The sequence below is a fragment of the Protomyctophum parallelum genome (assembly GCF_964188405.1).
Source record: "Protomyctophum parallelum genome assembly, chromosome: 7".
In the NCBI taxonomy this organism is placed as follows: Eukaryota; Metazoa; Chordata; class Actinopteri; order Myctophiformes; family Myctophidae; genus Protomyctophum; species Protomyctophum parallelum.
The window spans coordinates 37,695,000-37,709,406 of NC_139705.1; the positions used below are offsets into that span (position 1 = coordinate 37,695,000).

A 14,407-nucleotide genomic window follows, 5' to 3' on the forward strand; every position below is an offset into this window, starting at 1 on the left:
ACGGGTGTTAGAATGTTGCTGGTACAGCGATTAGCATTGCTGCATCCCGCGTTGTTTAATAAAAAGCTTTTTTATCCGAGCTGTTATTTTGCCATTGGCTTTCAACTACGCGCCCCCACCCGGTGTGCAACTGTTTCCCAACCCCGTTTGAGAAAAGGGGCGCTCGGATAAAAATGCTTTTTATTAAACAACGCGGGATGCAGCAATGCTAATCGCTGTACCAGCAAATTTCTAACTCCCGTGGCACATGTGTCGAGGACTTTATATTTTAAATCGGAATGTTTATGGACTGCGATTGCGTAAAACAGGCTGCTGTTGCGTCATGACTGACAGTCATGTTTCAGGGCTATAGCCTACTGCATATTAAGCATACAGACAATCCATCATAATATTTATTCTACACATTTTTACAAAATTGGGAAACTTAAGAATGTTTCTGTCACGTTTGGCCTCCTACAGAAACCATAAATGAAAAATAAAAATGTGAAAAAATAAACATTATACATTTTCATAGATTTTTTTGTAATGCTACAGGGAGCCACTAGGGGAGTGCTCAAGAGCCGCAAGCGGCTCTTGAGCCGCCGGTTGCCGACCCCTGGTGTAGACTGTAGATGTAGCAGAGTGGCTCAGAGCCCCTGCCTGATGGCCTCATAGTGTAGACTGTAGACGTAGCAGTGTGGCTCAGAGCCCCTGCCTGATGGCCTCAAAGGTCTAATATCTCCCCCGGTCCATAGGGATATCCCTTTGGTCTAGTGGTTAAGATGTTGGACTTTCACGCGGGTGGCCCGAGTTCGAATGCCGGGCGTTACATAGACATATTCATATATTTTTTTTGCGGGGTCTTTAAATACCACCTGCAAGCAACGAAAGAACAATGGATGGACATTACTGAGGAACTGTATGTTATGGAAAAACTAACATTCATACTTCAAGAGGATAAGTTCTATAAAAAGTGGGAAAAGTGGGATCTCTTCTCTCAGCCTAGCGATAATGCAAGAGGATTTCAATGAATGTATCTTGTAATATGAAAAATGCAGCCTTGTCTTTTGTCTTTTGTTTTTGTCTTCCTTTTTTTTCTTCTTTTCGTATTGTCTTTTGTCTTGTTGTCTCTGTCTTTTCATCAATAAAAATGAAGTGAAAGAAAATACCACCTGCAAGATTTGTGTTGGGACCAGCGCGTACCGTACTACCGCAGGATCCTGCTGTTTTGTGTGTACTTGTGAAATGCTTAGTGATCTGATGCCCCCCCCCCCCCACACACACACACACACTACCACTTTAAAGGTCATACAGTGTGTAGCACACGCAGACATGCGAAAACCAGCAACCTTCTGATTCCCTAACGACCTCGCTACTCACTCAGTTATAGCCGGCTCCATGTAAGATCAGAGATCTTGATATTCTAGAACTGATGACATACGTCAAATCTACAGTTCAGTCAGACAACTCAAGGAGGATGTAATATATATATTTATTGAATATAAGATAATCAATGCAATATATTTATTATGGTTTGGCGATGTATTGGATCTGCTTTTTAGGTACTCAGGTCAAGCGCATCAGTCCCAACCATAGGGACTCTGAATCCCCCGTACCTAAACAGTAGATCCAAAACGACAGGTGGTAGCTGGGGTGGAGGTGGGTGAGCACTTGTATACAGCAGCACGGGTATACAGTATAGCAGCAGCAGAATTGAGCGCAGGTTGTATGACAGCAGCACGCTGATACAACAGCAGTGTAAGCAAGCAAGAAGGCAGAGGAATGCAAACCTCTGGTTCAAGTAGCCGGTATGAGATGGGGTGAGTGTGTGATTGGCTAAGTGAATCATGTGGATGAGAGCGTGATGCTGCGGTGGCCCAATTAACAGCCGGCGCGCTGACTGAGGTTCCCTGACTGAACTTGCTCCGCGCATGTCTACGACAGGCGCAAATGCTCATTTGAGATCTAATATCCTCCAGCAGTGTCAGTGAGCACTATTATGACACGTTATGGAAGATAACGGGCCATAATCTGCCATTATCATCAGTATAACTACCAGTATCATTAAACCATAAACAGCTGTAAGCATGCACGCGCAAACGCGCACCCGTGTGTGTGTGTGTGTGTGTGTTTTACTGTGTGTTTGTGTGTGTGTCTAAATTCAACACAATGTGTCACCATCAATGATTGCCATATTTTTATCCTAGTAAAGACAGTAAAGTAGGCCCAGGCCGTAGCGTAACGGTCTGGGCACCGGACTGGTGATCCAGTCGCGGTGTGCCGCGGGTTCGACTCCCGGACCCGACACGGCCCTTACCGCATGTCATCCCCCCATCTCTCTCCCGTTTCCTGTCAGCCTACTGTCTGTCCCTTAAAAAAAATCAATAAAGGCGTAAGCCGCAAAAAAATATCTTAAAAAAAAAAAAAAGACAGTAAAGTAAGCAGTAAAGACATTGGAGGGGAACCACCAGGAAAATGCCAATATCTGCATGGATAAGAAACATTTTCTAGCATTCATTGCAAGAAAGGATCATTAATGTGTTCTTGAAGTACAAGAGGATGGAGGGATGTCTGAAAGAATTGGAGATTTGGCTAGCCAACTCCAGTGCAATTATTTTTAATTGTGTGCCATCCCTGGAATTAGGAACAATAATAAATAAATACCGGTAAATCAATGAAAATAATGGAACAAATTATCTTTGCAGTATTTCCCAAACAATCCTGTTTATGGTGGAGTAACTGAAGTAAATGAATGCATCTGCACTTTGATGTACTACTGAATTATTCAGCTTTGGTCTTTTTTTTGTAACTTCATTTCCTTTTGGGCGAGGGGGATTCTCCCAAATGCTATCCATCTTGACTCTCCAAAGTTGAAACAGGCTGAGATAAAAGAGATGCCGGACAGGCTCTGGTCACGTACCTTTAAACACTGACTCACATCGTAGGTGAATGCGACCTTACCGATTTAATACCCTGCAGCGGAAGCTCAACTATATGATGCCAGAAATCATGTCCAAGAGCAATATTTTCTGAGAAAGCAGATCTGCACAAGCGGCGGTAAATTAGCTCGGACGTTTTCCTTTTCCAGCGTCCTCCAAATGAAAAAAGCTTCAGGTTACATCTGGGGAGATTAGAAATGTCTAGAGTTTCAACCTCAGTGTTGAAAGAGACTGCAACACAGATGGTGATGGGTTTTGTCTCTGCAGATCTTTGGGTCATGGGAGCTCATGGAACCAACGGTCATTTCCCTCATAATATTATGTACAGATTGGCTGCAGAGTTCCAGTTATGTGGGAGCCAGTGGCAGCTGAGCTCACATAAGGTGGGGATCTGCTCTTATGACACATTTAATGGGCTGTATTTTGCGTGTCTTAAGTACCAGGTCTTATTCCCTAACTTGAGTAAACTAAAGACCTGGAGGCGTGATCAATGCCATTTGGCTATTCTGAGTGGCCAAAGAGCATTGATCACGCCTCCAGGTCTTTAGTTTACTCAAGTTAGGGAATAAGACCTGGTACTTAAGACACGCAAAATACAGCCCAAAGGTGGGGTCACCTAATATACAGTATTATGATAAAAAACATTTTAATCACATTAGCACTGTGTATAGTCATTTACTTAATCCTGGTTCTTGGCCTGGGGTTGGCATATCTCAGGCTACTGAATTGCAGGCTGTTCCAGATAGTTATTGCAATCTACTTGATATAACAAGTATTGGGCTGCCTGTTGTAATGAGACTGTAATGTAACACAGGGGCTCCACCGGGCGCATCAGCGTCGCGTCTCCGTCACTGTCAGGGAATGTTCCTTTTTTAATCAAGGGTGGCTCCACTGCCTGCGTTGCGTTGCGTTTCGTGACTGCATTAAAATGGCCCCAGTTCGTTTTTTGACGCACGTGACGGAGACGCAACACGCCCGGTGGAGCCCCGCCATAATAGTCTTTCTCTCTCTCTCTCCCTCTCTCTCTCTCTCTCTCTCTCTCACACACACACGTGTGCGCCCATGTGTGCACAACTGCACATGCATGTGTGCTCGTGTGCCCAGCTAACCTTGGACACTACTGAACTGATCAGCATCAAACTTAACGAAGCACACTCCCAGTAGATCAAGGAAGACACTCCACCTCCATCTCTTTGTGGTGGCCTATACAGTTAGCTCTTGAACCAGTACAATTATTGTATGTATCTCTGGATTCCTTGGGTCATGATTCATTCATGGTGAAACTCCCCATAAATGCTCATTTCCACCAAACTAGATTCAGCATTTTCTTCAAAACAACATATTTTTGCTACTACTACTTTTTTGTCCAGAACTCACACCAATCTGTACATATTCAATCTGGAGTGGAGTCGTGTGATATTCAGTCATATTTCATTGTTTTTTAGTTTTTGTATGGCTTTCGCCTTTATTTTATTTTTTTATGGAGGGAAAGACAGTAGACTGACAGGAAATGGGGAGAGAGATGGGGGCCGTCGGTATCGGGAGTCGAACCCGTGGCACACTGCCAGACTGGATTACCAGCCATTGAGCCATGACCCAGGCCGTCATATTCCATTCTAATTGGCTATGATTGCCTTGCTAAGTTTTGAGGCCAATTCTGCAAAAAACATTAGCAGGACCTGATCTACCGCACATGTCATGTGCAGAGACCAAATTTATGTTAATACCACATACTGTACAATTGTGACTTTTCAAATATGACCCAAAGCTGTTGGGGACAGACTGTCTGTCTGTCTGTCTGTCTGTCTGCCTGCGTGTCCTCAGTTTCAAATGGCTATTTTAGGGTTTGCACAACTCTGGGTGTCAATTTAACAATGACATTGTAAAAATGTGACCTGTACACTTTCACAGGCAGAGTTAAATCAACAGTGAGGCTGGTAGTGTATGCTCACCGGGTCTCCATTGTAGAGGGTCTGCAGGGGACTTCTCCGGCCCTTCGCGGGCGGAATGGATTTCTCCACAGAAGGATCTCCAGCTACAGGAAAGACACCACATGAGTACAGTTGTCTTCCTGACAGTTTTCTGAAAAAACTATGTTTCTATGTCAGTCATTATGCTATGAGCTTGTAGATCTGCTATTTTTCAATAGCTAAAGCATAACATGATGCTAACACCAAAAGAGGTTCCCGCCCAGAATGGGTTAATAATTAGCTCTATATACTTCATTTGCCATACGTCGAGTAGCAGATATGGTAGCCTACCTACAAGCTCACAACACATGTCAACAATGAGGCACATTGAGCTTGTAGCAGGGCTTAAAGACAAAAAAGAATCCCAAGGCTGAAAATGATTTTTTGCAAATCTGCACTGATCTCATTAAATGATATATAAATAGATATATAAATAGATCGACTACTTTTATTTGTTTTATACACACCATTTTGTTTAATTTGTTAATGTTCCATTTATTTTTTCATGCATTTATTTGGCCTCTATGATAATGTATTTGCCCAAAACGGGGATGGCAAGCATGTTGTGATGAAGCAGTAATATAACGGCTTCATCACTACATATTTATGTATTTTTAAGGCCCTCTGTTGTGATTCCAAGTGATCTGCACCTTCTACAAGAAGTGTGCCACAGAAAACTATTCTATAGCCTTGAGGGACAGAAGAGAAGAGCACAAAACCATTTCTTGAATCAACCGTACAGACTTTTGAACAAGGTCTAACTAACTACTGGTTCCCTTCCAGGCCAGTTCACACCAATGAACAAGGTCTAACTAACTACTGGTTCCCTTCCAGGCCAGTCCACACCAATGCAGTTCCTTGCAACAAAACCATTTTAAGGCCAGTCACACCAAAGCAACAAATTGCAGAAAATGGTTGCAAGTAGTTGCATCATGTTGCAAGGAGTTACGTCACAAATCATTGGTGTGGACTGACATCACACACACACACACACACACACACACACACACACACACACACACACACACACACACACACACACACACACACACACACACACACACACACACACACACACACACACACACACACACACACACACACACACACACACACACACACACACACACGTAAATGTGATGTCCTCCACACTGTGCTACACTGGACAACGTTACTTAGAAGATGAAGAGAATGTGTAGAGAGAACAGGAAATGTGGAGAGAGTCTTGGAATGACATACAGCAAATGTTCCATCCGGCCCAGGAATAAAACCGGGGACTCACTGATCAGGGCCTGATGTTCAATGTTCACCCCAGAGTAGTCATTAAAGTGGGACTGTGTTCTGGTTCTGATTCTGAAACATTTAGCTGCTGGAAGGATTGTGGATAATCACTTGATTATTTTTCACCATGATGTGCGGTTGTGCGCTCTCTGCATTTTCCCTTTCCAACAGCCTAGAATGCCTATTCACTATCCTCACAATCACATCTTAGTATTCACTTATTAGACTTGCCGTTATATAAACATCTTTGACTGGCCACTTTAGATGTTTAGCATTTCTCCTGTAAGTTTCACGTCCTACCCACGGGATTCAAACCCACGTCTCCTGTGTGGGAACTGGGATACCAAACATCTATCGCTTATCCAGAGAATCCCCGTGCAACTTTGAGTTTCAGGAAGTACTACTTCTCAATCAGTAGGTGTCCAGGCCGACCTTAGAGTATATAGAGACGGCACCGGATTTCTCCTCCCATCCACTTGCATTAAGTTGCTCAAAAGCGCATGCGATTTCACTCCTCCTTCCGGGTAGGAACAGAGTGCATTCTGGGATGAATTGGGCCAAACCAGAGCATGTGAGCGGAGCGGCCGATAATTCTGCTCTTCGCTCTCGACGGCTTTTGTTACACTCGCTCCGCGCTCACGTTCATCTTCCCCCACGCCGCTCCCCACTCGCTCAGCGCTCACCTTCATTTACGCATCGAGCGCTCCCCGCTCCGTGCTCGCTCCGAGGCTCCACTCAGATGCCCGCTCCGCTCAGCACAGATGCCCGCTCCGCTCAGCAGAAAGAATGACGGGGGGAAAAATAAAATGCTGTTTTCCTGAAATTGGCTAATTAAACCTGAAGGCCTTCGTTTCAGACCGCATGTTGCAGCAACATGCAGTCTTTTTTGGAGCATGATGTAAATTAGCTTGATTTCGTTATTTAAAATATCATAGAATAATTCAAACAGACCCAGTTCAAATGTATCAACCGAAGTATGGTATTTATTTTAATGTACCACTGCGAGCACCATGCCGCAAGTGCAACCAAGTTCAACGCCAGTGACAGAAGCAGAACCACAATAAAATAAAATAAAAGATAATTATGCACAGCCCTCGGGGCATATAGCTTGTATTCCGTTTACAAATTGAATTACACTGTAGGCCTATACCTTTTTGCATACTGTTAAGTGTTAATAAAGTACTAAATCAACCAAACAATCGGAGGTAGAACATATCACTTTATTCACTGCCAGGGCATAAGACAGATACAAAATTACGAATATGACATTCTTTAAAAGATGTCGGAGCCTCTGAGGAGGCCGTAATAGCCTATAGGCCTAATTAACACACACAACAGGCTTGTTATCAAACGAACTCAGGAAATCACATGGCTATAATAATAATGTAAAAATATAACTCGACATAACTGAGTGTCTACAAAGTGTCTCACAGTAAAATACAAACGAAATACTCAATGTGCAGTTTGTGCACGTTTCTTATAGCCTTTGAAAAGCTCGAATACAATCAAGTGAATCAAAATATAAAAGTGCTGTTGGATAGGCTACATTTACAGAAATGTATAAATCTAAAACAGAATGCTACATTGTTATGTATGAAATAAAAAATAATAATAGTATCGCTGCAATGCTGCTAACTTTGGGCCATTAACTTTAGGCAGGCCTATTATTGCATTTTGCAATAAAAGGCTATAGGCTATTCGTTTTGTCACTTGCATTTTAAACAAAATAAAACAATGCTCATGTCTTGTGCCTATATCTGCCATGCAGTGCCACTGCCTAAGGCAGTATCTTTGAGTTCACTTTCAAGAACACGAGTTTAGCCAATGTCTGAGGCTTCAAACTCATGCGGTGATTTCTTGACGTCAAACCGGCAGCTGAAAACACCCGTTCTGCGCTCGCAGAGCCACTGGGAATACTGAACACTTTGCGGGCAACTTTAGTCAGGCGTGGAAAGGACTTTGCGTTTGTTTTCCAAAATGCAATGACATCTGTGACATCGTTGGGGTTCGATCTTGGGGATGAGAGGTAGCTTTCAGCTTCATTTTTCGCATAGCCTCCTCCCGTGTGCTGCGTCTCTGAAAAGTATGATCCAAACATGCGAGGCCTCTTGATTACTTCGGGCGCGTCAGGTGTGGTGGTTGATTCTCCGCCGTCGGGTTGACCTGCTGCCTCTCCTGCAGCGTTTGCTGCGGGCATTTCTTTGGTCATTTCCTCTGCTTCTTTGACGAGGAGGTCACGTATTTCTCCAACTTTGTTGCAAACCAACTCATCACGGATTATCCACTCTGTTTTGAAACGAGGATCTAACACTGACGCAAAGAGGAGGTGTTTATCATCGTAGTACATTCTGAAGTGAGTGGACACGTTATTGGACAGTGTTTCCGCGAAAGAAGCTATTCCTAATGGAAGGGCAGCGTTGTTGTTGACGAGAAGGGATTTAAGCTCTCCTACAGAAGGGAGAATCATGCCCAAATTCCCAAGCTCTCGTTGCATGTTGTCTGTGAGGTCAGCCAGCGGTGACAATACTTCGACAAGGTGAGTGAGCCGACGCACGTCATTTAGGGTGAGATTTGCTGCGGTTGTTTTAAGTTTGCTCTGCCACAATGGATCTTTATGGAACAACTTTAGAACAGATTCCACCATGCGTAACTGGCTGCTCCATCGTGTCTGGCAAGCAGTGGTTGGTCGTACACCCAGACGGTCAGTTTCCTCCGTGTTCAGACAACTCTTACGCACACTTTTCACTAGCTTTCCCACTTTAACTAGCAGGCGATTGATATCATCATGCTCGTTAACTGCGTCTTTGATAGCTAACTGAAGCAGATGAATTGGGCATCGCAGGTGTAAACTTGATACGTTGAAGTACTGGTTTACCACAGCCTCTACATTATTAGTAACCGCGTCCACTTGGTTTTGCGAGAGCGCAGGTTCCTCCTCCGCATTTTCCTCCCCTTCCTCCACCAACACTTCATCATCATCATCATCATCATCGTTCTCCTCTTCTCCTTCAGCGTCATGCCTTTAAATGCCTTTATCATGTTGCTGGCACTGTCGGTCACCACACGAATCACGCGTCGATGTATTAATTTAATGTAATTTTTCAGCACACTTTCGTACTTTTGATAAATGCGCTCTGCAGTGTGAGACCCTGTAATGTGCTCACAGCTTAACAGAACCGTGTGGCCCTTGAACGTCCCGTCGATAAAACTTGCCACGATAGCAAGGAAACTGTGGCCTCTTCTATTTGTCCAAATATCAGATGCAAGAACGAACCCTTCACCCATTCCCAGGAGATCTCATAGTTTCGCTTCCATCTCTTGTATGGCATTTGGCATAAGTGTGTCCCGGACAGTACTGTAGCAGGGCGGGTGTAACCTGGTTGGGCCATGCCGGCATGCCATGTGTCGCATTCCTTCACGTTCTCCTTTACTTAGGGGTTCGTAGTCCATGGATATCATTTTAAAAAACGCTTCATCCAGCTCCCTTTTTCTTTCACGTGTCACGTTTGTTCCCTTTCTTGCAGTGAGGAAATTGTGCAGTTGCTCAGTCTGTTTCTCTTTGTGTTGCTGCTGCGCCTGGGCATCTAAAACAAATAAATGCTTTATATTAATTAAGCTGTAATTAGGCTACCAATTTCAAATAAATGCTTCATATTAATTAAGCTGTAGGCTACCAATTTCAAAATGGCTAATAATGACATTGACAACAAACCTTTGGATTTCTTCTCATCATGTTCGCGAAATATGTTCTCATGCTTCCTCCCAATGTGCCTCTTCAGATTCCAAGACGAATCTTTGCCGAGGGTAACGCACTCTGCACATTCCGTCTCTGCACCATCATCGTCAGTTGTTTTCACGATACATTTGAACTTTTTATCTGTTATTCTTTTATAATACTTAGCAAACTCCATGTTTTCACGTTGTTGTGGGATTTCTGTATACAAAGCACAGGTGCATTGTGGACCTCCGACCTGGTAGCTAGTGGGAGGGACCGAGCATGCTCAAACATGATTTTGTGCACAGTGCCGTGTGCACTGTGCGGCTCGGAGCGGAGGACAGTTCTCGCTCCGGAAGTCAATCTGACCCATTTAAAAACCCGCTCCGCTCTCACGTCAAAATCCCCCCGCTCTGTTCCTCGCTCGCTCCTCGCTCCGCTCACATGCTCTGGGCCAAACACATGAACGCGCTGGCCGTTGACTATCATTGCACGCGGACCAGCTCTGGCCCAGCGCTTCAATACCAAATTTGGCCACTATGTCCATTTTGCCTTAGGGTTTCCTCCGGGTGCCGTCTCTATTAATATATACTCTACACCAGGATCTAAAAGTCTCAACGGAAGAGTAGGAAGCACACGTCCAACCACTGCAGATGTACTAGTTATATTGTATCAACATACTCCATACAAGATTGGTTTTATCCATTCAAATAAGTCCCGTATTGAAGCTACTGCTACTACTTACTCATCAATTTAGCATCTCTGGCCTTTTACAACAGACCTCTGCTCTGACCAGTATGCTCTATCACATGAGGCTGTCGCTTGCCGAAAAAGAACAGATCCGCAGGCTAACGCTGCGTGTTAGCTTGCAGATCTGTTCTTTTTTTAGCAAGTGACATCGGTGTACTGGGGAGCACAAACAAAACTCAACACCTTCAGAAATGTGCCTTTGAACGAGCCACAGGCCGTCTGTTCCAGAGCTGCAAGCAGAAAGTCTCCCTCCACTCCACCGGTGACGTGACCCTCTCCTCCCTCTCCCCTTTTCAAATTCCTTCCTTTCCCCTCATTTACATGCTTCTATAGGAACAGCTTGTTCCCTGCAAAAGCCTCCTACTCCTCCTTCTCCTGCTAGCTAGCTATACATCCTCCCCTCTCAACTCACGTTTCTTCACCTCCCCCACCCATCCGTCCGTCCATCTATCCATCCATGATCCATCCGTCGGTCGTTTGCCACATCCCTCACTTTCTCCCAGTTGGCAGTGATGTTTCAGGCACTCTGCCCGATTCCCTCTTTTGTTCCCAGTGACTTTTTTAAATACGAATAGTACTAATAAAAAATAATAACAGCATTCTGGATGTTACTGTGCAGTGGACTTGGTAGAACAACTTTCATAGTCATACACAGAATGTTGCTCAGGGTAGTTTATGGAATTGACACGAAAGAAAAAGTAGAAAACATTGACACAGTAATGTCTTTAAGTGTATACATTTGGAACTGACACTGTCAGAGTTACAGGTGGTGTAAAAGTTAGTTATTGACAATAAAAAAAACACGTAAAATCTCTAATTCAGACAGTTATCTTTGCTATAGTGTTCAGTAAAAGGGCTCGGCCAATTTTGTCTTTTGTTTTCCCCATCACCTTTCCTTGTTTTTATGCAGTATCCTGCATGAGTTCTCTCTCTTGATTGGATAAACGTGGTATCCTGAGTCCTGACCCGAAAAGTAATTTCTGTTTAAGAGTTGGGAGAGATGGGAGGAGCTGTTACTGAACAAACACTCTATAGTCAATGCAATAATTATCGGAATATAGAGGTGTTTAGCACTTATTTTAAATCAACACCGGATTTTACTGGTGGAGCAGTAAAGCAGGGTGGGGGACTGGGGGTTGTGGTCAGGCTATAGCCTATATAGGACACCTTTCCATTGCCTCACCTTCTGGATTCTATTGCTGCGTTCACACGGGCAGATGCAAAGATACAGTCTACCATTCATTGTCAATGGAAGCCAGCGACATGAAGATGCAAAGATACATCCAACGTTTGTAGCTGCTGCAAAAGCTACAAAAAACGTGAGTTGGTTTCAACTTCAGATACAAAGATACAAATACGCTGTGTGTGAATGCAGTATATTGGGGGTAAATGCTTCCGTCCACCTCCTACTACCTTATCTCTCCTCTGTCTGTCTCTCTCTGATCCAAACATGTTCTCCCTTCGAGCATGCCTGCCTGCCCTCCCGCTTCCTCTCTTCCTCTACCCTCCGCCTGTATTCTCCTCTCGTCCACCGCCGCTCTCATCTCCTATTGTACCCTCCCGTGCCGTGCCCCCTCTCCCTCCTCTACTCCAATCCCACCTCCTCCTCCTCCTCCTCCCCCCAGTCCGCCCCTTCAGGGCTGAACGGTCCGTCATTTGTCTGTGGTCCTCCGAACCGCTTGGCGACCAAAGACAGGAGAGTGATTGGTTTGTGTGCCAGAGAGAATGTATGCATGCATGCATGCAGGGCTGCTTGACGTTGCACAAGAAGAAGAGAGGGGCAGCGCTGGGAAAAGGGAGGGGACAGGAGAGAGACTGAAAGGAGTGTGTGAATGCCAATACATTACGGTACACAATGAAATCAGTTCAGTTCAGTTCAGCTTTATTTTCGGAATGGTGGACATACAGTTCATACATAACAAACATAATTTTCTTTTTCTTATTTTTTTCTTTTTTTGAGTGTCCATTGCTTGTGTCCTGTCCAAATATCAGAAAAGGGATAGGGAGAAGCCATAGTCTTAAATGCGCAGTATTCATTTCATTAATACTTTTTCAGAGGGAATGTCTGTCTACAGTAGGATGATGAAACAACGCCAGATGCTCATAATCTCATATGGAAAGCATATCAGTTGAATTGGCAGGAAAAATGAAGGGAACGGGAGGTGAAAAAAGTATACACTGACATAATGTAGGTACAGGAGGATAAATTAACCCCCCTAGGGTTCATTTAACTGAGTGTACAAATGGAACATTCATTCGGTTCCATTTGTACTTTCTTCAGAGTTAAGTTAACACTGAGAATTTTCCTGTGATGTAGAGCTGACACAGAGTACCGACACTGGACGTCTTGAAGCTTACTTGTGCTAAGACATTAATCAAAGCAACCTCCCAGAGGCCTGAATACACTTTACTCCTAATTTATACTCAATAGACTATGATGATACGTTTGAAGATCAGTTCTTTTAGGCTGGGTGGAACCTTCTGGCACAGTAGTACTAAACTGGTTCAAATCATACTTCAAGGACAGGGACAACTTTGTGTCTATAGGTAATTACATATGAGGACAAAAATGTCATCTGCAACTGCAAGTCTCCAGTCGGAGGCAAAGCAAAGCAAAGCAAAGTTACCATGTTTACCCAGGGTAACTGGACTAAGCTCAAGAACTTGTTTACAGCCAGGCCCTGCTCATAGAACATTTCATGGTCGGGGTTCAATGCCTTGCTCAAGGGCACTTCAACGGTGGTAATTTTAACATGCCAGTCCGGGGATACGAACTAGCGACCTTCCGATATCAAGACCGCTCCGCAAACCGTTTGGCCACCGCCACCGCGGCTTCTTCTGTTCAACTTGTAGCCCCACTGGCTCAGATTATGGAAAACAACTAAAACTGTTACCATAGATATGCGGAATACATTTACATAACCATATCACAAGGGGACTACTAAGTAAAATGAATGCACTGACCAGACCAGACGATTGGATGTGCCAGAATTTTCTTCAATTACAAAAAAAGACAAAACTAACCCAACCTTGGTGTAATCATGGACTCAGACCTGAATTTCAACTTCGCCCGAGTCTATAATATCACTCCTTGTTAAGATTGTTACACTGCTCTGCCTGACAAAGAATTGATTTAAAAATACAATGGTTTATAAAGCACTGAATGGTTTTGGTTTAGGGCATCAACTCTTCTCAGGTTGTCTGGGACAGGTCTGCTTTCTGACCCCAGAGTCAGAACTAACAGATCTGCTAAAACCTTTAGATATTTATTATTTAATGTGTTCTGCATTCTCTTTTTATTTAATTGTTTTTTTTATTTGTTAAATGATCCTTTCAAAATGTCTTTCTTTGCTTTCTCTTGACCTGAGATCAGATTCTAAAAATGTCTTCTACATCCTGACAGTTTTCTGAAAAAGCTATGTTTCTATGTCAGTCGTTCATCGATTAAAAATAAATAGCAGACATACAAGCTCGTAGCGCGCCACTCAGTGGCGCGCTATGAGCTTGTAGATCTGCTATTTTTCAATAGCTAAATTATAACATAATGTTTAAAACACCAAAAGGGGTTCCCACCCAAAATGGGTTAATGCTCTGTGTCGTAATGCTTAATGTTTTATGTGAGGTTTTATGTGATATGCTATACAATTGAATGTGCCTTGTCTTGCCTAGGCAAGCGTCATTGTCATGTGATGGAATATACATTAAGCTTAAATGATTCTTGTCTTGAGCCAACGCCTGAAGCTAAAAGACGGTGTAGCGTTAGCTTATCTGAC

The 14,407-nt window shown here is 43.7% G+C and overlaps 1 protein-coding gene across 3 annotated transcripts in view; it reads right to left on the reverse strand.

Moving 5' to 3' along the window:
* Positions 1-14,407, reverse strand: part of LOC310862454 (carbohydrate sulfotransferase 11-like) — a 48,398-nt gene that overhangs the window by 13,159 nt on the left and 20,832 nt on the right. For all 3 annotated transcript variants that reach the window (XR_014569572.1, XM_083770379.1, XM_083770378.1), the window contains exon 2: positions 4,871-4,953. Coding sequence is in view for 2 of the 3 variants with exons in the window: in XM_083770379.1 (XP_083626505.1) it covers positions 4,871-4,953 (83 nt within the window). In the remaining variant the exon portion in view is untranslated. The remainder of the gene's footprint in view (positions 1-4,870; positions 4,954-14,407) is intronic.